The 24,945-nt window shown below is 55.0% G+C and overlaps 2 protein-coding genes across 3 annotated transcripts; both read right to left on the bottom strand.

The window, feature by feature from the left end:
- Window positions 1-151: 151 nt before the first annotated feature.
- On the bottom strand, window positions 152-13,144 carry HSPA12B (heat shock protein family A (Hsp70) member 12B). 2 transcript variants are annotated; one of them, XM_075527820.1, is made up of 12 exons: window positions 13,102-13,144; window positions 10,703-10,800; window positions 9,546-9,670; window positions 7,227-7,413; window positions 6,805-6,909; window positions 6,426-6,542; window positions 4,563-4,737; window positions 3,584-3,670; window positions 2,683-2,787; window positions 2,325-2,583; window positions 1,869-1,972; window positions 152-807 (listed from the first exon to the last, which is right to left on the bottom strand). In XM_075527820.1, the coding sequence occupies exons 1-12, from the start codon at window positions 13,142-13,144 to the stop codon at window positions 152-154; spliced, it is 2,061 nt and encodes a 686-aa protein (XP_075383935.1). The 2 variants fall into 2 exon arrangements, with proteins under 2 accessions (XP_075383935.1, XP_075383936.1); XM_075527821.1 differs by having other exon boundaries at window positions 6,426-6,539.
- Window positions 13,145-23,285: 10,141 nt separating this feature from the next.
- LOC142462242 (translationally-controlled tumor protein-like) lies at window positions 23,286-24,079 on the bottom strand. The gene has a single exon (XM_075563942.1). It carries the CDS (start codon window positions 24,004-24,006, stop codon window positions 23,488-23,490), a length of 519 nt encoding a protein of 172 aa, XP_075420057.1. The 5' UTR covers window positions 24,007-24,079; the 3' UTR covers window positions 23,286-23,487.
- Window positions 24,080-24,945: the final 866 nt, after the last annotated feature.

Raw genomic sequence — 24,945 nt, 5'->3', positions numbered from 1 at the left:
CCAGAGCAGAGGACCAGGAACGGGGCACCGACATGGGAACAAGCAGATTAGGCTGTCCCAGCCGGCTGCCCACTCTGACCTAGAAGAAAGTAGTCAGCAGGGCGGAGCACAGGGTGGGCGGTGCCGTGTCCCCCCCCCCCCCCCAAGCCCCTCAGTTGGACAGAAAGTCAATGGCGGCGCGCACGGAGCGATTGGTGCTGACATCGACCGCGGTGACCTTAATCTCCGTGTCGCCAAACTGCATGGCGGCGCGGATCTCGCGGCGGGCGGGGGGCGCGCCGTCAGGCTCGGGGGCGCTGTCAGCGGGCTCGAGCTCCAGGCTGAGCGCCCCGCACTTGCGCACTCCCGGGTCGGTGATGAAGCGCGCGTCCTCGGCGGCGCAGCAGTACAGGTTGATGAGCACGCGCCGCTGGCCGGGCCGCGCCGGACAGTAGCTGCGCCGCACCTCCTCGCCCAGGGCCACCGACTGCTCGGCGGCCACGAAGCGCTCGAAGACGTCGGTGCACCAGCGGCGGCCATCGCGAACGAGCAGCTTGTCCGGCGGGTGGCGGCCGGCCACGAAGCGGTTGAGCACGCCCACGCCGTAGGTGAGAGGCGAACGGCGCACGCGCACCACGCCGGGCGCCTGCCCGAAGAGCACGGCGCCCTTGAGGATGGTGAGCCCCACGTCGAGCGGGACGACGACGCGCAGCCCGCGGGCGCCCAGCGCCGCCTGCACCGCGTGCTGCAACACGGCCGACTCGGCGAAGCCGCCCACCAGGAACAGCAGCTTCACGCCCTGCACCTCGGGCCGCGCCAGCAGAGCCTCTGTGGGGCAGGGAAAGGGAGAGGTCGGAGCCACGAAAGGCCTTTCGGGGAGCACAGACCGCCGCTACCCGGCCGCTGGCGCCCCCAAGAGGAGCACGGGATGTGCCCCCTTGTCAGCTCAAAACTAAAACCAAACCCACGCCATCTACGTCTAGTCAGTGCTGCTCAACCTTCCTCATGCGCGGCCTTGCAATAGTTCCTCATGTGGTGGTGACCCCCCACCATAACGTTATCTTCGTTGCTACTTCATAACTGCAATATTGCTACTGTTATGAATCGTCATATAAATATCTGATATGCAGGATGTATTTTTATTGTTAAATGGAACATAAAGCATAGTGATGTCACAAAACAATATGTAATTATATACTGTGAAATATTTATGCGTTTTCCGATGGTCTTAGGCAACCCCTGTGAAAGGGTCGTTCAACCCCCAAAGGGGTGGCGACCCACAGGTTGAGAACCGCTAGATGCAAGTCAGTCCCCACTCAGCGAGCCTATAGGACAGGTTAGAACTGCCCTTGTCGGCTTCCTAGGCTGTAACTCTTTAACGGAGTAGGAAGCCTCATCTTTCTCCTGGGGAACGGCTGGTAGTATTGAACTGACCGCAGCCCTGAGCACGAGGGAATGCTGGAGCACTTTGTGCTGGGTACCACCAGCTCTAGTAGAAACCAGACAGCTGGGTTCTGGCTGATCAATGAGGGCTGTCACTGGGGCCCACTAGCAATTCGCTTTGGCGCTGCCTTCCTGACACACTACCTCGGCCGTGGGTAAGGATGTCAGTGGGTATGTATAAAACGCCTCCAGCATGCAAGACGCCTGCACCAGATACTTCGCTCATTTGCTCTTGGTTAAAACATTTTGAGGAACCCAATATTTATAGGTAGGGAAACTGAGGCATCGGAGGCTCTTTGACTTGACAAAACCACACACCACCTCTCCTAGCTCCTAGTCACTGCAGTGCAATGTGTCCCCGGGCATTCCAGGTGACTCTGGGTCACGTCAGTGTGATGGGATTGTGTATCTCTGGATGCACGGGGACCCCGAGCTCGGGCTCTCACCAATGTGCTGGATGATCCCCGTGACTGTGGGCTGGAAGAGCTCGTTCATGGCCTCGCAGGACATCCGAAGCATCCCTTGAGAGGACCACTTCACGAAGTTCACGCTGTGGGCGGGGAGGAGGGAAGGGCTCAGGGTGTAGGGCCCAGCGGCCTGCCGACCTTGGGGGTGGGACCTGCCTCAGGGCAGATGCACTTGCGCTCAAACTGGGTCTGTGTGAGGGGTGACCGGTCTCCCGGGATCCTCATCCCCTCTCTACTCCCCACCAACTGACGGGTACCCACGCCCCTGCCCTGCAAGGGGTGAGATGCGGAGTGCATGCAGGGGTGAGAGCGAGCACAAGAGTGAGGGGGACCAAGCGGACTCTACCACCCTAGGGCCTTCGACCCTACCTGGTGGGGGCCGGGGAGGGCTTTGCCCATGCGCAGACTCTGCCCTCACTGCGGCACCCGACTCACCTGCTCCGGCGCAAGGCCGTCTCCACATTGTGGCCCCGCTGTTTCCGGTAGAAGTCGATGAAGGAGAAAGGTAGGGAGATGTTGAGCGCGCCGGCCCGGTGCGGGCCTGCGGTGCGTTTGCGGGCCTCGAAGGCGATGGTTAGATCCACCCAGGCGGCAGGCCGTTGCCGTTTGAACAAGGTGATGAAGTCTTCGCCAAAGATGCGGCCCAGAAGCTGCTCAAAGGCCAAGTCCACGCCCACCGCACCATAGGGGCCGCCTAGTGTGGGGCGGGGGAAGTCAGTGCCAATCTGCCCCCAGGGGGTGCCAGCGGGGCCAGGGTGGGGGCGCGGGTGCCCAGGGCGGCCGGGCTGCCCACCTGATGCCTTGTAGAGTTCTTTGAGGGTGCCGTGAGGCTGCTCCAGCTGGTGCACGGTCAGGTCCACGGTGCCTCCCCCGCAGTCTGCCACCATGTAGCGGTCTCCTGCGGTACAAACCAACCGGGCAGTACTCCCCATCCAGGGCTTACTTCACCCCCACTGCCCTCAGTGCCTTCGGCCTCGCCCAGCCTCCACCCCTGCCCCAGTCTCCCGAGCCCTGTCGGGAGGAGGTAGCGGGCAGGGGCAGTGTTGGCTGCTCGGAATCTCAGGTCACTGGGAAAAGGGCGCAGGATGGAGCGGGCGGGAAGAAACGGCTCCAAGGGTGCTACAACTCCACGGAGATTCTCTGGGAGGAGTGGGGCTAGGTGTGTGAATGTGGGTGTGGGGCTAGGGACACGGGAGGGGAGAGGGAGGGGCCGGACTCCCAGGGAATGTGCCCCCCCCAATTCCACTCATACACAGTGGGTTGCCCCACGTGAAGACCAAAGCCACGGGCTGCCAACGGGGTCTAGCTCCTAGTGAACCTGGATCAATGCTCCCATGGGCTTCTGAGGAGCCCTGGTGCTGTCGTGGCCTCGCACGCATCGCACGGCTAACCTCAAGGTCAGCAGTTGAAAACCACCAGCCGCTCCACGGGAGGCAGACAGAGCATTCTGCTCCGGGAAGAGCTACAGTCTCAGTAACCCACAGGGGCGACTCCACCCTGGGTGTAGCATCCCTGTGAGTCGGCATGACTCGCTGGCAGTGAGGAGGCTTCCGAAGCTGTAAATTTCGCTGGAAGCTGCATCTTTTTCTCCCCTAGGGCAGCTGGTGGGTCCCACCCACCCACCTTGCGGTTAGCAGCCCAACACGTGACCCACTGTGCCACCAGGGCCGCCCCCACAGGAGCTTTGTACCCACCTGCTTGCATCTCTGCCCACAGCTCTCCCACGCCTGACTCCACCAGGAACGTGCGGCTGTGGCGGGACCTCCGCAGCTGCTCTCGGGCTGAGGGCCGGGAGACAACCAGGAGTGACGTGGGGTGAGAAGGAGGTTGTTCAATCCTTACCCACCTCCAGGCCTCCCCTGAGCCCTGGGCATGGCCAGCGGCCCTGAAACCTTTGCCTCACCACTGAATTCGAGAAGGCCATGCTGAACCCGCAGGAGGTGCCCTCTGTGGGTGTGATGGGGAGCCTTCCCTTACCCCTGAGGGCACAAGTTGGCCTTAGGAGGGTTTTGAGTTGCCCTATTGCTGGGGGGGGGGGGGTGTCAGGCTGGGAAGGTCCCAGGGGAGCGCCTTGACAGCGGACATGGGATTGAGGGGGGTGGCTAAGTCTGACCATAGCTGCCCTCTCCTGACCCCAGGAGCCTGGGGCCAGTGTGCGTGCACATGTGCTCCCAAGAGCGCGTATAGAATGATAAAGGGGTAAATGGTGGCACCGTGGCAATGTGAGGTCCTGAAGACTTCTCCCTTCAGCTCAGAGTGGGTGCTCCGTCTACATCCCATTGCTGTCTGCCCCCCAAACTGAGCCTCCCATGACTGAGTCCTACCCATCTCAGTTCATGCTTCCCAAGAACAGAATCAAGTCTCTACACTCAGATGGAGCTGCCCCAGGCCAGAGCTAGGTCTTTCTCCCAGACTGGGCTGCTCTGCGGATGCGTCTTTCCCTCAGAGGAGGTAACCTTGGGCAGGGCTGTGTCGTGCCCCTCCACCCCCACTCAGACTGGACTCCTTCACGGATGTTTCTGCCCCCTCAGGTTGGGTGTTCCCCGAGAGTGGGGGCTCACCCCATTTCATTCTAGACATGATCCCTCCAGCCTCAGCAATCCTCAGTGACCCTTTGAAAATGACCCCCTCTAGGCTGAGCCCTGGGCAGTGGCCCTCAGCTGCGTGGCTCACCCTGCCGGAAGCTGGAGTCAATGGAGCGGCGCTCCCCCAGGCGCCCGCCTCCGGGAGCCCGGCCACTCAGGTCTACCAGCTGGTGCAGACGCAGCTTGCGACAGTAGACAGAGGCAGCCTCGGGCTCCAGGGCGATGAGTAGCTGCTCCGAGTTCTCTCGGGTCACCAGGCCGGCCTAGGGGTGGGGGTGGGCAGGATCAAGCAGTGCCGTGGGCTGCCACCCTAAGCTGGCACCACAGGGTGGGAGACCAGGCCCGGGTGGCTCCTGCCTCCTCCCCACCCCACCTCACCCAGGCTAAGCCTCCCAGGCCTTTCCATTCTGTATGTATTTGGAGTTGCCTGGGAAGCCCCACCAGACTCCAGGAGAGGCTCAGACTAGAGGGCCAGGAACTGCCCAAGGAGGCAGGGGCTAGAGCAGCCCCTCCCACCCCCCATTCAGCTACAGGGCTGGCCACAGTTGGGAGTGTGATGGTGATACCACCGATCAGAGGTGTGGGGCTGCTTTTTGCTCACAAAGCCCTCCTCCTCCAACTCCTTGCTGGTGCTGGACAGTGGCCCTAGGCCTTCCCTCTCTCAAGAGACCTCTGGAGAGAATCTGGTACAGAAGGCAGGAAACTTAGTGGTGGAAATCCGGACACCAAAACAGGCTGCTGGGAGGAGCATGCCACTTGGAATAGGTTATGCTATTGCCTGCCCCCAGTCAGGGGATCCCCATGGAAAGTACTTTATGGTGTTGTGGGGTTTCCCTGGATTCTGACCAGAGGGAGGATGGGTATGGGTGGGTATGGAGACATCCTGCCCAGGACCAGCCCTTCCTGAGCATGCAGGACGGAACAGTGTGGGTGGATGGCAGGGGGACAGTAGGGTGCGGTGTTTGTGCTGGCTGGGGACAATCTTGCTTTCATCCTGGTGCTGTGTGAGCTCAGCATTAGCTCCTGCCAATGACAAGCACAGGTGCCTGCCGAACTGGTTCATGGGATACACCTGGCTGCTCACAGATGTGCTGGGGGTTGTTGGGGGTCCTGGTCTCCTCCAGTGGGGCATTCATAGGCAGGTTTGAGCTCTCTTTTGGAAGACCTTCAGACTGTCGTCCAAAGTCACAGGGGGCAGGAGCAAACACTGAGTCTTGCTCTGGGAGGCCATGTCCCTCCTCTGTTTGGTGGAGCGGAGTGCTTGGACACCCCAATTTGTTTTCTAAACTTTTGAGCACCTCTTGGATGAAGACTAGAATCACCTCCCTTCCTAATTTCAGAGCCCACATGGTGGCGAGGGAGCACTTCCTCGGAGACACCGGTACAGCTGAAGTGGAGGCTGCCTGGCTATGGGGAGCGCTGGTTGCTACTGACTCGCCATTTCCCTCTTCTCTGCCCGCAGCTGGATGGGAACCACCTCACCTCCAGAGATTTCCATCCCTCTCCTCCAGTCACGTAATGACAGACCAATAACAGACCACAGAAGGCCAGCCCCCTTACCTTACCATGGCCAATTCAGGGGTACAGCTCTTGCTCCAGATCTCCCATGGGCTCCAGCTGGGGTGAGATTCCAGCTGAGACCACTTCCCTGCTTAGCCCTTCCTACTCTCCTGTTTCTCTCCTTCCTCCTGAGAAGCCTTCTTCCTTAGTCCACATGCACTTACTCATCACCCTGGGCTCTGCTACTAGGCAGCCTGACTTCAGACACCGGGTATGCGGGCCTGCGCCAGTCTGCCCTCTGTTCCTGTAGCTCCAGCCCCTGTCCTGGTGGCAACAACTAAATCGTCCAGCAGGGGTGGTCTGGAGCTCTTTGCACAGGACTCCTGGGTCCTGGGGGTGGCAGAGTTGATGAGGGTGGCAGTCATCCCTGGGCTTCCCTGCAGGCCCTCACCAGGTACGCAGCCTCCCGCATGAACTGCTTGGCTGGCTGCTTCCAGATGGCGGGCACCGTCAACACCCAGCGCACACTCTCCTTCTCTGGCGACAACGGGCACTGCTCCCTCAGCTCCTGGAGTGGGAGGAAGGAGGATGGGGGCATAGATGAACGGCAGGGTGGGGGGCTGTCGTCTCTGGGAGTTAGAGGGACTAGTCTAACCTCAAGAAAGACTGAAACCCCCACCCCACCCCCAACTATATGGTCTGCTGCAGCCTCTGCAGACGGGAAGGCAGAGGGTCCATGGGCGAAGCCGGTGGGATGAGGACAAAGGACAGGAGCCGAAGGACCTGGGCAGTGCCCCACCCCAGAGCAGCAGGGTGGGCACACAGTGCACCTGAAGGGCGTGCTCCTTGAAGAACCGCAGGGCATGGGCGAACACCTCCAGGGCGGGCATTTTCTTTCCATTTACAGCCTCTAGCTGGGTCTTCAAGGTGAGATCCTGGCAGGGGCACAGGGTGGCTCTGTGGGGGGAATGCCTAACCCTGCCCCCATCTCCTGAAGATCTTGCTCTTAAATCACCCGATTTCCCACTGCTTCCCCTCTCTTGGGCTGCACCACTTTCAGTTTTTCAACCTCATTCCTCTTTAGCCCCATCTAATGCCATTCTCCCTCCTTAGGACCCCACTTTGAGCTCAGCTTCCACCCTAGTCTCTTTTTAGCCCCGCCCGTCATAGCCTGCCTCCCTTTGAAACTTTGCTCCACCCTCCACTGGCCCCGCCCCCTCTCCTCCCGGCGCCGCCTCCTAGGCTGGCTCACTGTGGCGCTGTGGATCTTCATCTTGAACTTCTCAAAGTACAGCCAGTCCCGAGCCTCCTCGGGGTCCAGATCGTGGTAGTAGTCGCGGGCTGTGTAGCCAAAGCTGTGAAAGGCGCCCTCGGGGGTCAGCAGCAGGCAGGTGGGGGTCTTTTGGTGAGCTACGCCCGGGTCGCCGCCCTCCCATTTCCTGTGGAGGTATAAATAGGGCAATGGGTCAGTGCCAATAGCTGAGACTCTCCCCTCAGGATGTAGGAGAGGGGCGCCAGCTGTGCGATCCTGGGCAAGTGACTGCGCCGCCGCAGTCATCCAATCTGTCAGCTGGGGATACTAAGGGTACCTACCTCTGGGTTCTTGTGAAGAGCAAATGTAGGAATCTGGTCCCTGGCATTCACTTCGATCTTCATAGACACTGTCCTCAGCATCCTCCCCATCCTGGGGACCACAGGTCCGCCCTCACCTGGGCCCATTCGCATACCACCAGCAGCTGCCCATCACCCATCTTCCCCAATCCAGCCTTCTGCTGTACCTCTCCCCACCCGCTAGCAGGAGCTTTCTCCAGGCCAGCAGGTCTGCCTCCTCCAGGCCATTGCTTACAGACCAGCCTCTGCCAGGTCTTTCAAGACCAGGCCCATCTGCACTTCCGGCATGGCCCCCAAACCTAGAGGAGAGTCTGCACTTCCCGGTACCACCCAGACTTGGTTGGAACTCCCTGCCCGGTTGGTTTGCCTGGCAAACCTTTCCTCCTTTTCCTCTTCCTCCTCTGGTGCCCCCACCTCTCCAGGCCAAGCTCACCACTGCAAGCCTTTTGAGGAAGTTTGGGAATACAGGCAGAGGGGACAGCATGTGTGAATGAGCTGGGCAGCAGAACATAATGGGGTGCTAAGGACAGATAGGAGCCCTGGTAGCATAGTGGTTCCACATTGGCCTGCGATCTGCAAGGTCAGCAGTTTGAAACCACCAGCTGCTTCGAGGGAGAAAGATGGGGTTTCGCTCCCTGAAACAGTCTCAGAAACCCACAGGGCAGTTCTATGCTGCCCTATAGGGTGACTATGAGTCAGCATCGACTCAATGGCAGTGAGTTTGTTTGTTTTGAAGGGCAGAAAAGGATGAGGCGCATCGGACACCATATCAACAGTCCACCTTGCTCTATGTCAAGTAGGGGAGTGAAGGTGAAGCAAGGTTATTGGTTCCCATGTGGTAAGAGGGCAAAGGTAAGCCAAGCAGGAGGACGCTACAACTGAGCCGTCCTCTCTGAAGGGTGTGAGTGTGTGAATGAAGACCAGGTGATGGCCACGGCAAGACGTGGATGGATATTCCAGAGTGATGAGGAAGACACAGAAATGATGAGGCAGGAGTGGAAGGGAAGGGGTTGGGAGGAGGCCAGGACACGGTCCACTTACCCCTGTGACTGCCACCCCCAGGGACAGAGAGTGTCCCTTCATGTTTCCTTGGCCCCAGGACACATGTGCTGAGGACCCTGCCAGCTGAGAGGCCGTGCAGCTCCTAGAGGGGCATAGTGCCCAGAGCCTTGGTGGCTCTCTGTGGATGTGAAGTGAGCAGAGAAAAAGGAAGGGGACCCAGCATGCAGGCACATGCAGCTCAATCCCTGTTCATTTCTGGGACAGAGACTTTTCTGTCTACCCCTTCCACTCACCACCCCAGGCCTTGGGGAAACTCACCTATGTCCGCCCGCTTGGTCTGTGTAGAAAGCTTTGGGGCCTTCTGCTATTGCCCCACACACTGGCGGAAGCCCCACCTAAGGCACATTGTAAGGGGCAGGGCCCAGGGTGCCATGGGGCAGTGTTCAAACAAGGCCCAGCAACGTTGGAGTGGGTTTTTCAAACATTTCTTCTATGAAACCCGTGACTTGGTTAGCCCTCAGGATCTCCATTTCCTGGGACTTCCCTGGAGATTTTCAAAGCATGCATGGCATTGCATTGTGACTTCAGTGCAAGTTCACACGCAAGTTAGGTCTCCACTGGACACATTTCTGCACAAGTTGCTCAGTGATACCAGGCACAGTTTCCACAGAGCGGCTGGCAGATTTGAACCGTCAACCTGATGTTAGCAGCCTGCAGCGCCAGCGGGGCTCCTTGGGTGTTGGTATAAACCCAGAAAGAGATCTGTGTCGTTTACTGGGTATGCATGATCTCTCAGTACAAATTTTAAAATTAAACTCAAAAGTCGACATTTCCTGCAAAGACTGCGACTTGCTCCTGATGCCTTTACATTGCCTACACTCGGGAACCCTCATGTCTCCTCGGTGACACTATTTCTGGGACCAGGCCCCCCCCCCACTCCCAGTGCGGCAGCCCTCACCTCATCATGTGGATGGCCTCAGGGTCACTGGCAAAGCTGAAGGCGTAGCCACTGGACGTGGTGCCAAAGTCAATGGCCACCACCACGGAGAAGAGCACTTGCTGAGGGGCTCGGGCCTCGGGCTTCTGCAAGGGCAGGAGCAGGGTCAGCAGGCGGCCAGCAGGGGCCCCTGAATTGTCTGTGGGAGCCCCTCCTCTCTGTTGACTGGGCCCAGCCCTGGCCCATGCCCCCTGCTCTCCTGCCAGGCCCCTCCCACACTTGGCTGATGCCAACTGCAGAGAAAACCCCAAGGACCCTGGGTCTCCCTGTACTGTTTCTGGCTCAAGTCCCTACTTCCTAGCTTCCACCTCACTGCTGGCTCCCCAGCTCCTGCATGGACTGCCCCCTCCCCAGCCCCACCTCCCACAGCCTTCCAGCCTACCACCAGCCTGGCCTAGTTGGGAGCAATTTTGCTCCTCTGGGCAGCTCCCTAGGGGCGCACAGCCTTGCTCCTATGGCCACAGTGACACAAACCAAATCTTCACACTGATTAGGAGAGAGGCTGGGGTGGCCCTGCCGGCCCTCTCCAAGGTCAGGTTAGGCTCCTGCAGAACAGAGTATCCCCCACCAACCCCTCTGTGGTGGACCACCAGGTCAATGTTATCCATGATGGGGTGACCCTGGGAGCTTGGAGGTAGGGGGTGGGCTGTATCCTGGATACTTGTGGCTAGTCATTTAGAAACCAGGTTTTAGCAGGGCTGTCTCCTCCACCCCTGGGATGAAGACAGGGCTCTGGTTGTTGGGTTTGTGTGTGGATGGTGGGTGGTGGTGGTGTGTGTCCTGGGGTAAGTGGGGACTATCTGGGAGACCAAGCTTTCTGAGAACCTGAAAACACTCACTCTCAGAAGTATGTATACTTAACACTCATATACCTGCCCCAGCCAGGCTGGCTTCAAAGGCCCTGGCTAGCACCTGGAGTTCACCTTCTCAGTAGAATGCTTACCTCTATGGTCTGAGGTCATCCAAGGTCACCCCTGCTGGAGTGGATGAGGAGAGGTGGCATGGACCACCCCCACCCCCAGCCACTCCTCCTGGCCAGGCCCCTGCTCTCAGGAGCCACAATACTTCTCCCTCCCCCACACCATACCACCCCCACCCCCATCCCTACCCAGACTTACTGGAGACTGCGATGGTGTGAGGGGGGCAATACCACAGCTTTCCTGGGCCCTCGGGGAGGCCGGTGGGCTGGGCACCGGAGACCGTTCTGGGCTGGAGCCTAAAGGGAAGAGAGGGTAGGTCACCTGGGTACCATCAGGGCAGGGGGCTGGTCGCCCTGCCTCAGCACTGGAAAGTGCCCAGCAGTTCCTGTTGGACAGGGGCAAGGGGTTCCCTGCTGGGTGAGGGGGCACTAGGGGAGGATAGGAAGGACAAGATGGGAGATGGGGTGCGTGGCAAAGCTGGCTGACTGCTGGGACCCTGGACATGGGCTTGCGCATCTTGGCCCCATAAAGGTGCTGAAAAAAAGTGTGTGTGTGTGTGCGTGTGCGTGCATGTGTGCGCGCATGTGTGCACGCTATAAATTGTTTAGGGGGTAGGACTTGAGGCCTTGCCAGGGAAGTGCCTGGTCAGTTATGGGTTTTCTCAGTGGGCTTGGGGCCTGTTATTAGTCAAGAAGCACCCCATCCCTGGAGGTGACACCACAATATGTGGTGGGGGAGAGATTAGAGGCACAGGAATGATGGGGCAAGTGGGTGCTGAAGGGCCCCTGGGGGAGGAGAAACTTTTGGAGAACTAGAGACCTAACTGGGCGAGGGATGAGGTTGGTGGGACAGAGAGGGGGCTACTCCCTTCCCCCCTCAAGTCCAGCCACATGGTTCCAATCAGGACTGGAGGAAGCCACCCCTTCCCCCATCCTGGCACAGGCCACAGATTGGCCACCTGGCTACTTGGGGAGAATAAAGATGTGGGAGAGCAGCACCTCCCCCAACTCGGGCCTGAGCTGGGGCATGCCCATGGAGCTGGGGAGTCTGATGTCTCCACCCCCCATAAGCACCGCCTGGAGTCAGCATTTGGCTCAGCCTCCTGCCCCAGGACGAGCCTCCTGCAGTTCAGGGCCGAGGGGAGCCTTTGGTGGAAGAGAGGTCCAGGAGTCACAGGCCTGGCTTGGAGGGCAGGGCTAAGGGCAGGAGGCTGACTGGGCGTCTCGGGCTGGTGGCTAGGGGCTGTGTGAGGGGCTCCAGGGTGGGGGTGGATGTGTGAAGGGGCCTGGGAGGTGGAGTAAGGGCAGGCATGAAGGTCTGTGAACAAAGCCAGCAGTCTGTTCAGTCCGAGCCACAGCCCTGCCCTCACTGGCCTGGGTACATATCTTACATACGTTGGGCGGGACACCAGAGTGACGCTGGGAAATGAATGGACAGGGCGGAAGTCTGTCAAAGGGCAGGGGCCAAAGGGCAGGGGCATGGAGACTACATTCTGAGAGCACCCTTTCTTCAGAGAACACAGGCTCGGGCCCTGCCACCAGCTCCAGCTTGAGAGGCTGAACTGCCCGGGTTTGAGCCTGGGAAGGGAGGCAGGAAGGAAGGGCCCAGCCCACCAGGTCTTTGTGAGTGGACTTCCTGAGGAGGTCCCTCCCACTCCTGCAGAGAACCCAGTGTCTGCTCCCAGGCCAGGCACAGGCAGGCACACTGGCCCCCCTGAATTCTGAGCACGCAGACCCACCTGCACATACACACACTGCCACACAAGGCCCTGTACACAGAGACCTACCTTACCTGCAGGCAGACAGGCACGCGCGCGAGCACACACACAGACCCTGCACACCCGCATACACAGCGCTGTGCACACTCACTCTATCTGCAAACACACACTCATCTACAAGGAGTTTTAGGAACACAGACCTGCCTTGAGGGTGTACATACACTTGCACACACATACCTGTGTACATTGACCCTGTATACACACGCACATTGACACATACACATGAGGGTGCTGTGAACACAAACCTGCCTTGTGCATGTATACACATACACTGCCCCCCACAGTCCTGTGTACACAGACTGCAGGCATACCCACCCTCAGACACTTGCAGATATACCCGCCCTCCCCCAAGGCCCTGTACACAGCTGACCTGCAGGCAGCTAGACAGGAATACACACACAAGTCCTCTGTACACAGCCCCTGACAAAACACCCCCCCCACATACACAGTCTGTGCACACAGATGCAGACGCACACATTCATATACACACACGGGGTAATACACACCCACCCGCCTGCACACACATGCATACACATGCAGGAGTGTAACAAAGATTCTCCCTATGCACACACACTCTCATACATACACACACGGGGTAATGCAAATCTGCCCTGTGCACACTCACAAACACAAGTTTGGCATACATACACACACACATAGAGGGTAGCACAGATGCCCTCATGTGAGCACACACAGTCCTGTGCACACAGATTGCCTTCTGCACACGCACACTTACAGCATGACGGTCGGGAGAGGCCGATGGGGACAGAGTGAGGGATGAGGTGGGTGGTGGGGAGGGCAGAGTGGCCGGGGGTCTTACCAATGTACAGTCCCTGCAAGCCTGTCTCCGGGACAGCCAGCATCCTGGCGGGCTCTGCGGCTGTGAACGGGAACCCACAAACAGACGGGGTTGATTTGTTCCTTTGTTCCCTCCCCGAGTGTTTATTGACTTTCAATATTTACTTTGGGCTAGAATTCTCAGAAGCAAATCCCAGGCACCATGCAGGCTCACCTATAAATTCTTCAGAAAGCCCTCCAACAGAAACAGCCCCCCCAAAACCATGACCACAACAGCACTGTCATGTCTAACAAAATTACCAGTAACTCCTTCATGTCATCTAATGCTCCCCCCTCTCCTCCTCCCACTCGAACACTCAGAGGGACATGGCCTGGTGGGGGAGGCCAGTCCTAGCCAGATACCATGAGCACGAGTTAAGACTACAAACGAAGCTGGGGTCGTGGAGGGGGAGGGCACAGTGGGATGCAAGGCAGGCAAAGCCTGCCTGGGGCACCCCTGCGGGCTGGCTCATGAAACCCTTGTTTAGACTTCAGTTTTATAGGAAAGGCCATGGTAAATATGAAAGGGCTTAAGTGACAGAGTGGGGATGGCCCTGTGACTAAATTTGCACAAGAAGAGGGCTATAGGCAGGTAGCAGGGAGCAATATAAAAACAGAGGGTCAGGTCCTAGCAGTCATCTCTGTGTAATGAATGAGACTGTCTCCAGTCCTGGACTGATTTTTAGAAATACATCACCATCCAAGTCCATCTTAATCTGGAAGTTTCACTGACACCTGTTCAGCATCATAGCAACCTAGGCCTCTGCTGATGGATGGTTAGTAGCTGGACCCGAGATACACTGGGAGGAAATCAAACGCCAGTCATATATATACCCAAACTCATTCCATTGAGTCAATACGCATAACGACCCTCCAGAGCAGTAGAGCACTGCTCCTTCAGGTGGCTGAGGTTGTAAATCTTCATGGGCGCAGAAAGCCTCATCATTCTCCTACAGAGCAACTGGTGGCTTCAAACTGCTGACCTTGTGGTTAGCAGCCCAACACATAACCCACTGTGTCACCAGGGTGCCCGAGCGAAGGGAAGAATTCTGACATTAAACCACCTGAGAGACATTTGAGAGCGAGTCAGACGTTAGAAGCCACAGGACTGGTGAAAGGCATCTGGATTTGGTGCGTGGGATTAGGAAGAAGGTGTCAGAGGCGACGCTGTCAAGCTCAAGCTGCAAGGTGGACAGCACGTTGGAGAAGACTGGAGAAAGAGCAGGCTGGTAGGGAAGGGGGCAGAGTTTGGGGTGTGGCTAAGGGAACACACCAAGTAGCCAGATGCCATCTGACCTGGATGGAGGTCAAGGAAAAATCTGAGTTGAATTCATTGTCTTGGGAGGCTGCAGAGAGAGGAGTGGGGGGCGGGAGGGGAGCAGAACCTGTGCTTACGGGCTGGACCGAGGAAGATGGACCGGCCAAAGAGATTAAGATGCGTCAAGATAAGAAAGAGGGTGGTGTGAAGCCAGATGTCTTTGACAGGTCAAGTTGCATAAGAATGGACACACCTGTTGTCCCCCTTGCCCACAGCAGGCATCGCTGTGAGATGGGGACAGGAGGTGGCCAGTGGATGAGGAGAGAGCAAGAGGTGAGGGAAGGAAGTGGGCCTTTTGAGAAGCTTGGCTGAGATCACGAGCAAAGGTGAGGGCCGCAGATGGAGCTTGAAGGAAGCAAGGAAGGGTTTGTAAAATTCCCTGATCAGGCTACAGGCCGCAGAAAGTGAGTGGGCAGCCCACACCTCTGCTTGGGGGACAGAGCCACTTAGCCCACAGCTAAGTTCAATAGTAAAAGTTCTAGGGTTTCCCATATGGGCAGAGCTTGAACTTGTGTCTGTAAAGTTCTGAGAGCCAGGTAATCATCACCATCCCCCAGCTTTAGTGTCAAAGTGCACACTCAGGATCAGCTGCCTCGGTATCACCTGGGAGCTTGTCAGAAGTGCCCGACCGAGAGCAGAATGTACATATCAACAAGATCTCGGGGATTAAGGTGTATACTCATACCCTGAAATTTCCCGAGTGCTGCTGAGCTGGGTACTCTGGGCCCAGGCTTCAGATCCTGGAGGCTATTATTGAACTTAGCTGTGGGCTACGTGGCTCTGTCCCCCAAGCAGAGGTGTGAGCTGCCCACTCACTTTCTGCAGCCAGTAGCCTGATCAGGGAATTTTACAAATGGAACCTAGTCACAGAGCTGAGCATTAGTCCGGGCCGGGCCACAAACTCCACATGCAAACACCCATGGTCGTACACAGTCCACACACATCCAGCCCCATGGTGAACCGACACCTAGATTCGTTGACAGTTGTGATTCTGCATGATCAGACCCATGGACTCTTTGGACGCATGCAGTCCTGTTGTCATTGGAGATGCACAGGGGGATGTCCGAAAGTCAGAGTCCTGGGCATGACAGAGGCTCATTGTGGGAACTCAGTTGGATGATGCTGAGAGAAGGGAAAATTAATTGAGGGGTGGGACTTTAGGAACCAGGGATAGGCAATCAAAAGCTCTTGAGAGACGGTTCTGTGTACCTCTTCCCAAGTCATTCTTCTCTGTTCAGCGACGTCACATTGGTAGCTTGACATGGCAACGGTGATGGTAGAAATATCTGTCGCTAGGTGCCCCCGGGTCAGCTCCAACTCACAGTGACCCTATGCCCAACAGAACCAAACCCTGCCCCGTCCTGCGCCATCCTCACCATGGTTAGGTTTGAGCCTGTAACTGCAGTCACGGAGTCAGTCCATCTCACGGAGGGTCTTCTGCCTTACCACTGACTCCCTACATTACCAAAATCGTCTTTTCTGATAACATGTCCAAAGTATATGAGACGAAGTCTCGCCATCTTCGCTTCCAGGGAGTGGTCTGGCTGCATTTCTTCCCAGGCAGATTTATTCGTACTTTTGGCAGTCCAAGATACTTTTTTCTTATTCCTCACCAGCACCACGATTCAAATGCATCAGTTCTTCTTCAGTCTTCCTGATTCCGAGCTCAACTTTGCTACGTATATGGCACCACTGAAAATACCATAATTTGGGTTAGGAATATCTTAGTCCTTTAGGCGACAGCCTGGCTTGTCTAGACTTCAAAGGTCTTGTGCAGCATGTTTGCCCAATGCAATGCATCGTTTGATTTCTAGACCGCCAAAAGTATTTGCACTATAAGAATTTACACTACAAATCAGCCTGTTTCCATTTGGAGGTGTTGGTCACAACACATTTACCAGTGTACCCCTGTATTACAGCCACGAGGGAGGAGCTGGCATCTCTTTGTAGGTTGTTACAATTATTCACCAGACACCAAAACATTCTTTGTGCCAAGCTCTGGGAAAAAATTTTACTGAATGAATGAATGAATAGGTTTTCCGGACCCAGGCTATTGTATCTGAAGGAGAAACAGTTTAGAATTGGGAGGGGAAAAAAGATTTTATGTTTGTCATTCTGAGCTTGATTTCATGTTCAAACCGTGTGTCATATTGGGTGTGTGACACAATGAGAGTCTCTACATTGGCCTGCTTTGGCAACTGGCTTAAATGCATCCCACCATCTCTGTGTGCCTTGGGACCCTTTTCTTTAAAATGGGTCAAACAGGAGGCTTATGAGGACCAGCCAGCCCAGCTATGGAACATGGCTGGTAAAGACAAAGAGTTGGTTGGATGTGAGCAGTGTTCTTTCCTTTCACGGTGTGGACCCTGACGAGTCTCCTGATGGAAGTTTCTGGTCTTACTGAGATGTTGCTTCTAGTTGTACTGAGTTCTTTAGGGAGGGAGAGAAGACCCGTATCCATCAGTGTTAAAGGAAGAGGATCTTGCTGATTGCTCGAGAGGTGGAGGTGGAAAGGGCTAACAGACACACACATACACATGTGCCCTGCATGTTCTTGGAATGCCCCCCACCAATACACACCCCCATAGACATTCCAGGAGAAAACTGACCACTGTGATCAGAACAGCAGCTCTCCAAAGCTGGGTCTGAGCTGAGTCCAAGGTTGGAAATGGGGTGGGGGGCAGATCTCACCCCAAGGGCCCCCTTAATTCAGGACTAGAGATGCGTAGAGAACCGGGTGGGACAGCATCTGTTTCCTGGCTACCAGCACATGACTAACGCTGCCTCAGCTGTATCCTTCTCCTTTCCACAGACAGACAGAGCCGTGGTCCTGCCCATGGACTGACCCCGCACCACCCAGGGACTGATTCTTAACCCTTGGCCTCATTACTGACCTCTAACCTTCAGCTTCGCCTGACCCCTGACCTGGCTTTCACACAATAGGGGAGATCAACCAGCTATAGGGCACCAGGGCAGGGTATGCCTGAATCACTGTTCCCAATGGAGACCCCCATCTCAGAGTGACACCCCCCACTCTTACCCCCCACCCCCTGACTCACAAAGGCTAGGGCTTTTTGCCTGATGAAGAGAATCCTCTGAGAATGTCTTTCTGGGATGGGGGCATTCAGGCTCTCGTCACCTCTAGCACTAGAACCCTGGGGGTAGATAGATGGCTTTGATAGGCTTTTGACCACTGCACATGCCTATGTCAGCTGTTAGCCCATCCTGAAATTTGCTCGGCACCCCCTTCACCCCTTTTGCGGGCATCCTTTCCCTGGGGATCCAGTCTCTTCTATCTGCTGTTATCGGCACAGCATCCCGCCAGCCCTTCCGTGGGAAAGGATTCCATCAGGGGAGCAGGATTCTATCAGCAGGCTAAGAGAGGCCACAGGCATTTCTCCCAAGCCACAGATTGTGCCAACCAAGGGCAGTAGGCAGATCAGCGATGGCACTGGAGGGCTGCCCCACCCTTTCTCTAAAGAGAGACCTCTTCAAAGAGAGGGGACCACAGGCAGGAGGCTGGAATGGGGAGGCTGTCTCTTTCCTGTGCTGGATCAGTGGGTGCCAGAAACGGCCTCCTGTGGTCCCTCCCTGTCCTCAACTGTCCTTTCCATACATCCTGCCCCACCCCCTTGGGTCCTCGTCACCGGAGCAGCCAGTTCATAAACAACCCCGGGCCCTCCCATCCCCTGCCCTACAGGCCCCCTTACCTCTCTCAGGTCCTGGGGCTCCAGCGCCGGGGTTGTTCCCTTGGGAGTCCATACTTTACACATCTGGCCCTCCCATTCTCTCTCTCTCTCTCTCTCTCTCTCTCTCTCTCTCTCTCTCTCTCTCTCTCTCTCTCTCACACACACACACACACACACACACACACACACGGCTGCGACTCCACCACCTGGACTACCAAGCTGACCTCACGGAGAGAAACCAGAGCCGACCACACCTCAAGGCCCCGGGCCCTCTTCTGTACTTTCTGGACCCCAAGGGGTCCCAGAGACACTCCGTCCAAGCTCTAAGACTCCACCTGAAGCCTAGGCACCCCACTCTATAGATGGGCTCCCCTGAGCTGGCCCCAGCTCACACCAGTTCTCCTGGATCACCCCCCTCCCAGTCCCTCCACCCCCGGCACAGGAGTCTTTCAGGGCCTGGAGGGGAACGTGAATGGGGCACCCAAAGCCCAGATGGGAGCCAAGGTCACAGCCCCTCCCCTCCTTCCGGAGCCAGTGGCTCTGCTGAAGAGAGAGCTTGGAGCTCTGTCCCATCCGGCCCCCTCAGGCTCAGGAAGGCTTCGGTGGGGGTCTCAGCCTACAGTCCAAGACGACAGTCCCCAGCCTCTCAGGGGAGCTCAGTAGGACAGCGATCCCCGGCCCACCGCCCTCGCCCACCCAGACCTCACCTCTACTCTCTGGACAGCTCTCCTAGGTGCGGCCGCCTGGCTCCCGCAGCCCTCGACGTGCGCCCAGCCCCACAGCCCGGGGCTTCCACGCAGCGCCCGCCCCTTCCCCAGTCCGGATGGCCGCGCTCAGGCCCAGATGTGCGAGGCTGGGGCGGGGCCTGCGAGCGCAGGCCTCACCGAGGGGCCCACCCAACCGGCCCGCGCCCCTCCCCGCCGGCGACGCCTCCCCTTCTCTGCCCGCAGCACGGGAAGGGGTGTGGGGAGCCAGGGTGAGCAGGGAAGGTGGAGGGAAGAGGAATGCCAGACCCCTCGGCGGCCTCCCTCGGCCCAGCTGCGGAGGGGGCTCCCCCATGGCCGCCCCCCTTCAACGGGCCCACCTTGGGGGTTGGCCGGGGTCCAGGGCCTCGCCTGGAGAGGGAGGGCCTGTTGGCTCAGACCCTCCGCGTCTCAGTCCCTACCCTGCCGCTCCCCTTCTAGGTCTTTCCCCAGAATGGGCAGAACTGGGATGTTTGGACCAAAGGAGGGAAGGCTTCTCAGGCAGGAGCATATCTTCCTGAAAGGGGGTCATTCTGAACCCTTCCTGCCTGTATGGAAGGAGCCCTTCCAGGGCTCCCAGCCCCCATCCTGTCCTAATCCGGGCCTTCTTGGAGATGCTGGGCAGTGGCCTCCAACCACAAGGATTGTGGGTTTGGAGATGAAGGACCTTATGTTAGTTAGTACTAGAGTTGTATCTTTTCACCAAACATTCGATCTATATTCTGATCAGACAATACAAGAAGCTGGACTACATGAAGAATCAGCATTAAGAGTAGAGAACGACTTCTCAAGTAGAAGGAAAAGTCTTTGAAACGATGATGGCAGCATATGTACAAATGTACTTGAGACAGTGGAGGGATGTATAGATTGTGATAAGAGTTGTAGGAGCCCCCAATAAAATGATTTTTAAAAAGAGTAAAGAAAGACTTATTAGCAACTAATGATACACAGATAACACACCTTTACTTGCTGAACGTGAGGAGGACTTGGAGCCCTTGCTGAAGAAGATCAAGGCTCCACATCTATTGAGAAACAAATTCAGGACACTCCTATGTATTTAAGAGAGAGCTTTATGTCAAAGAGCACTTGTATATTAAGAAACATCCCAGCCCAGTGCAGATCTTGAAGCAAGGCTGGTGAAACTTCATCTCACATCCTTTGGACCTGTTATCATGAGAGACCAGTCCCTGGAGAAAGAACATCATGTTTGGGAAAATGGAAGGGTATCGAAAAGGAGGATTGGCACAGTGGCTGCAACAATGGACTCAAACACAATCACCATGAGGACGGCACAGGACTGGGCAGTGTGTCCTGCTGTTGTGCACGGGGTCGCTGTGAGCCAGAACCCAATCAACAGCACTTACAAGCAACACCCCAACCCACAGTCATTGATTCAGTTCCAACTCACAGCGTTCCTATAAAGCAGCAGTTCTCAACTTGTGGGTAGCGACCCCTTTGGGAGTCAAATGACTCTTTCACAGAAGTCGCCCGATTTATAACAGCAATATTACAGTTATGAAATAGCAATGAAAATCATTTTATGGGTGGGGTTACCACATGAAGAACTGTATTCAAGGGTGGCGGCATTAGGAAGGTTGAGACCACTGCTCTAAAGGGTTTCGGATGCTATAAATCTTTAGGGGAACAGAAAGCCTCATCTCTTTCTCTTGAGGAATGGTGGATTCAAGCCCAATGTGTAACCAGGGAGACAAGCAGTTATTTATAGGCCCAGGGGTAAGGATTTCAACACACAGTGAGGATGGGGGGCAATGCAACCCGTAGCACCTCCCCATACTCTCACGCTGTCAGTTCTCTCTGGCTTGGTTCAACATCTGGAATAAGATCAAGGCCTGCCAGCCCCTGTCAAAAGGTTCCTAGCCACACTCACAGACGGATAAACACAGACAGGCGCAGAGACACACAAATGTAATTCATACACAGCCACACAGACATTCCAGGAGACATGCTCACACAGAGATGCACAGGCGCCCTCATGCACACCAAGCTGACACACTAACAGAGACACACTCACACAGACCCACACCTAATGGACTGCTGAGGGGACCTCTTGCCAAGTACCCCCATCCAGAATTGCCTGGTACAGTGTCCTCCATCCCACCTCATTGCAGGAACCCTCTGGAGCAGTGGCTCTGGTGACGTGGAGGGAGGTGACACTTTACCTGGGGAACCTTTGGGATTTGCATACAGGTGGAGGGAGAGCCTTCCAGGGAGGGAAATTCAAGAGAGCAAATGCTTCTGGGTCAAATGTGGTGCTCAATAGATGTGGAGCCTAGATCTTCTTCAGCAAGGGCTCCAAGTCCTCCTCACGTTCAGCAAGTAAAGGTGTGTTATCTGTGTATCATTAGTTGCTAATAAATCTTTCTTTACTCTTTTTAAAAATCATTTTATTGGGGGCTCCTACAACTCTTATCACAATCCATCCATCCCTCCACTGTCTCAAGCACATTTGTACATATGTTGCCATCATCGTTTTCAAAGACTTTTCCTTCTACTTGAGAAGTCGTTCTCTACTCTTAATGCTGATTCTTCATGTAGTCCAGCTTCTTGTATTGTCTGATCAGCATATAGATCGAATGTTTGGTGAAAAGATACAACTCTAGTACACACTTTTCCTGATGTAAACCACTCAGTATTCTCCTCCTGTTCAGAAGACCCCTCCTTGGTCCGTATGCAAGTTCTGCATGAGCACAGTGCAGCGTTCTGGAATTCCAGTCATCTCAATTCTATGCACAGTTTGTTATGATCCACACAGCTGGATGCTTTTGCACTGTGCGCAAAATACAAGTAAACATCTTTCTGGTATTTTCTGCTTTGAGCCAAGATCCATCTGACGTCAGCAATGATATCCTTCCTTCCATGTCCCCTTTTGAACCTGGCTTGAATTTCTGGAAGCTCTCTGTCCATGGAATACTGCAGCCTTTGCTGAATGATCTTCAGCAGAACTTTACTGCTTGTGATATTGATATTATTTGGTAATTTCCCCATTCTCTTAGGTGATCTCTTTTGGAGTGGGTACAAATATGATTCTCTTCCAGTCAGTTGGCCAGATACCATAAATGTCCTCCTGGCCGGAAGTGAGTGCTTCATCATCTTGTTGGAACATTTCTATTGATAGTCTGTCAATTCCCGGGGCTTTGCTTTTTGCTAATGCTTTCAATATGGCTTGGACTTTTTTTCTTCCCTCAGCATCCTTGCTTCTTGATCATCTGCTACCTTTTGAAATCGTTGGATGTTGGCCAGTTCTTGGGACATTGACTACGTATTCCTTCCATCTTTTTATTTATTTTTCATCATATATTTGGTGGGGTTTGTATTTTAGATAATCAATTTTGTATTCCATAACTTAAAACTAGTTTCATACCCTCCCCCCAATAGCTTGCCCTACCCCTTTCCTTTGTTTCCTCTTTTCCCTCTTGTGGAGAGTTATCTTCCCCTCCCCCCACGACAGCAGCTGTGTACTCTCTAGCTGACTGCTCATCTTCCCTCCCATGCCCTCTCCCACTCGGTAACTGTCAAAGTCTGTTTGCTTTGGTATGAGAATCGTTGTCTTGACTTTCTTATTTATAACAGTGGGTTCCCACAATATTTGTCCTTTTGTGATTGGCTACTTTCACTCGGTGTACTGTCCTTCAGATCCATCAATGCCATGAGATGCTTCGCAATTTCATTATTCTTTAGTGATGCTTAGCATTCCATCGTGTGTGGACCAATGTTCCTTTATCCATTCTTCTACTGCCTTCCTTACTCTCCTGAAGCTTCCTATATCGTTTAATACTTTGTCCATAGAATCTTCCAATATTGGTAAACAGTCCACGCTTACCTGAAAGCATCACTGGGGCTCCTTAACAACAGCTCCAAAAGTCCCAACTGGCTGCCGCCATTGAGTGGATCCCAACTCATAGCGACCCTATAGGACAGGGTGAAACTGTCCCATTGGGTTTCCGAGACTTTAAACCTTTACAGGCATACACAGCCTCATCTTTCTCCTGCAAAGGGACTGGTGAGTTCAAACTGCTGACCTTGATGTTAGCAGCTCCATGTGCACCCATTGCACAACCAGAACTTCTGAATAATAACCAGCCAGCCAGCCAACCAGCCAACCAACCAACCTCACTGCCACTGAATCTATGCTGACTCATAACGATCCTATAGGACAGGGTAGAACTATGAGTTTCTGAGCCTGTGACTCTTTACAGGAATCAAAAGTCCCATTGTGAACTGCTGACCTTGCAGTCCAATTCATAACCACTAAGCCATCAGGGCTCCTCTTGAACAATAGAATCTTCCAATGTTGCAACTTGAGCCTTGAACTTTTTTTCTTCAGTTGTTTGTTTTTTTTCCGTCTTGATATATGCTGAGCACGTTCTTCCTTTTTGGGTTTTGTTTTTTTTTTGAGTTTAAATGCATTTTATTTTAGACAACCTACACGACATTCTTTTTTCCTTTAAAAAAAAAAAAGCCTCCGCTCCAAATAAATCAGGGTCAAAAGTAAATGAAGAGCTCACGATGATATCAGTTCCTTTTGTCTAAGTCCTGGTGTCGTGTGGATGAACAGCAGCCAGTCGGGATGAGGCATCGGTCGTGAGTTGCCCACTGTGTTAACATTTCTCCATCTCTAAGCCATCCTTAAAGAAGATCATATATGGGGTGACACCATCTTCACGGTAGTCCAGCAGAGCAACCATGCCATCTGGATTCATGTTCTCACCAATAAAGAACTGGTAGTTTTTGAAATTTGCAAGGATGTTCTTGATTTGTTCTGCAGCACCTGTCATAAAAGGCTTTACTCTTTCTGGTTTCTGTTCTTCAAGTTTGCCTTTGATTGATTTCATGTAGTCTTTGATGTACTTCTTGTAGGCTTCTTTTGTGAAGCTGGTTTCCTGCAAGTGATGGTTCATGACAATATCAACACCAGTGACCACGGTGCTTTCTGCTGCATCACCATCGGGGCCTTCAGCTGAGGCATTACCCCCAATGAGGGCGTCATCGATGGCACCTTCGGTCCTACTGACCATCTTCCCCTCCACTTCCAGACACAGCCCGTCTGCGATCTCCCGGATCTTGTAGATGTCGGAGAACATCTCATCATGGCTGATGAGGTCCCGGTAGATGATCATGATGGCGGCTGAAGGGAGACAGCGGCGGCGCTAGCTTAGCAGGAGCCCGGAGCTCTGAGCGAGCGCGGTGCAGCCGGAGCAGCGCTCGGGGGGGAGGGGGGAGCGGGCAGAAAGGGCCGACTCAGCCGCTCCCCCCCTTTTTGGGTTTTTAACTCCACGTTTTAATACATTTCATTATAATACTTTTGGTGGATGCCTGCAATGGGGCTGTAAATGGGACCATGTTAATGCAGCCCGGGTGGCAATGCAGTTAAGTGCTCAGATTCTAACTAAAAGGTTGGTGGTTCAAATCCACACAACCACCGGAAGGGAGGAAAGACCCACTGCTGTTTCAGAAGAGATGTCCAGACTAGGCAACACCCTGGGTCAAGTCTACTCTCTCAGAGAGAAATACCAGAAGTGGAATCAACCCGCAGCACACAGCAGAACCTGAAACAGAAGAGGAAGCCACACCCTGAATTTGAACTTCAAGATTCCTGAACCTTGAGAAAAGAAGTGTTCCTGCAGACTTCTCTTTTCCCCTCCCACTCTGCTTTCCCTCCATTCACACACTTTGCTCAGCACCTCCGGGCAGGAGTGACCTCCATCCCTTCCTTCTGGGCAGCTTCCCACTTCATGCCCAGGCCTGGCCCTCGGACAGCATGACACGAGAGAGAGCCAGTGAATGTGCCCAGCGCCTCTGGTGTGTGTGACAGGAAGTTAGTCAGTGACCCTCAGAAGGCGTGGGTCCATGTGGGCATGGAGGAGGGTCAAGCAGAGCCTCTGTCCTTCACCGCCCACTCTGTGCCCTTATGATCCCTCTTGAGCCCCGCCTGGCAGTGGACTCACCCTCTGACCTCACCGGTTTGGAGTCTGGTGAATCAGCTTGATGCCTGAGACAGGTTTCCCTTCTCTGGGTGTGTGCTCGGGGTCTTCCCCTTCTAATCCATTTTGTATTTT

Source organism: Tenrec ecaudatus, chromosome 12, assembly GCF_050624435.1.
Source record: "Tenrec ecaudatus isolate mTenEca1 chromosome 12, mTenEca1.hap1, whole genome shotgun sequence".
Lineage (NCBI taxonomy): Eukaryota > Metazoa > Chordata > Mammalia > Afrosoricida > Tenrecidae > Tenrec > Tenrec ecaudatus.
The sequence above is the reverse complement of the archived record's forward strand: the minus strand, read 5'-3'. Positions and strand labels throughout refer to the sequence as shown.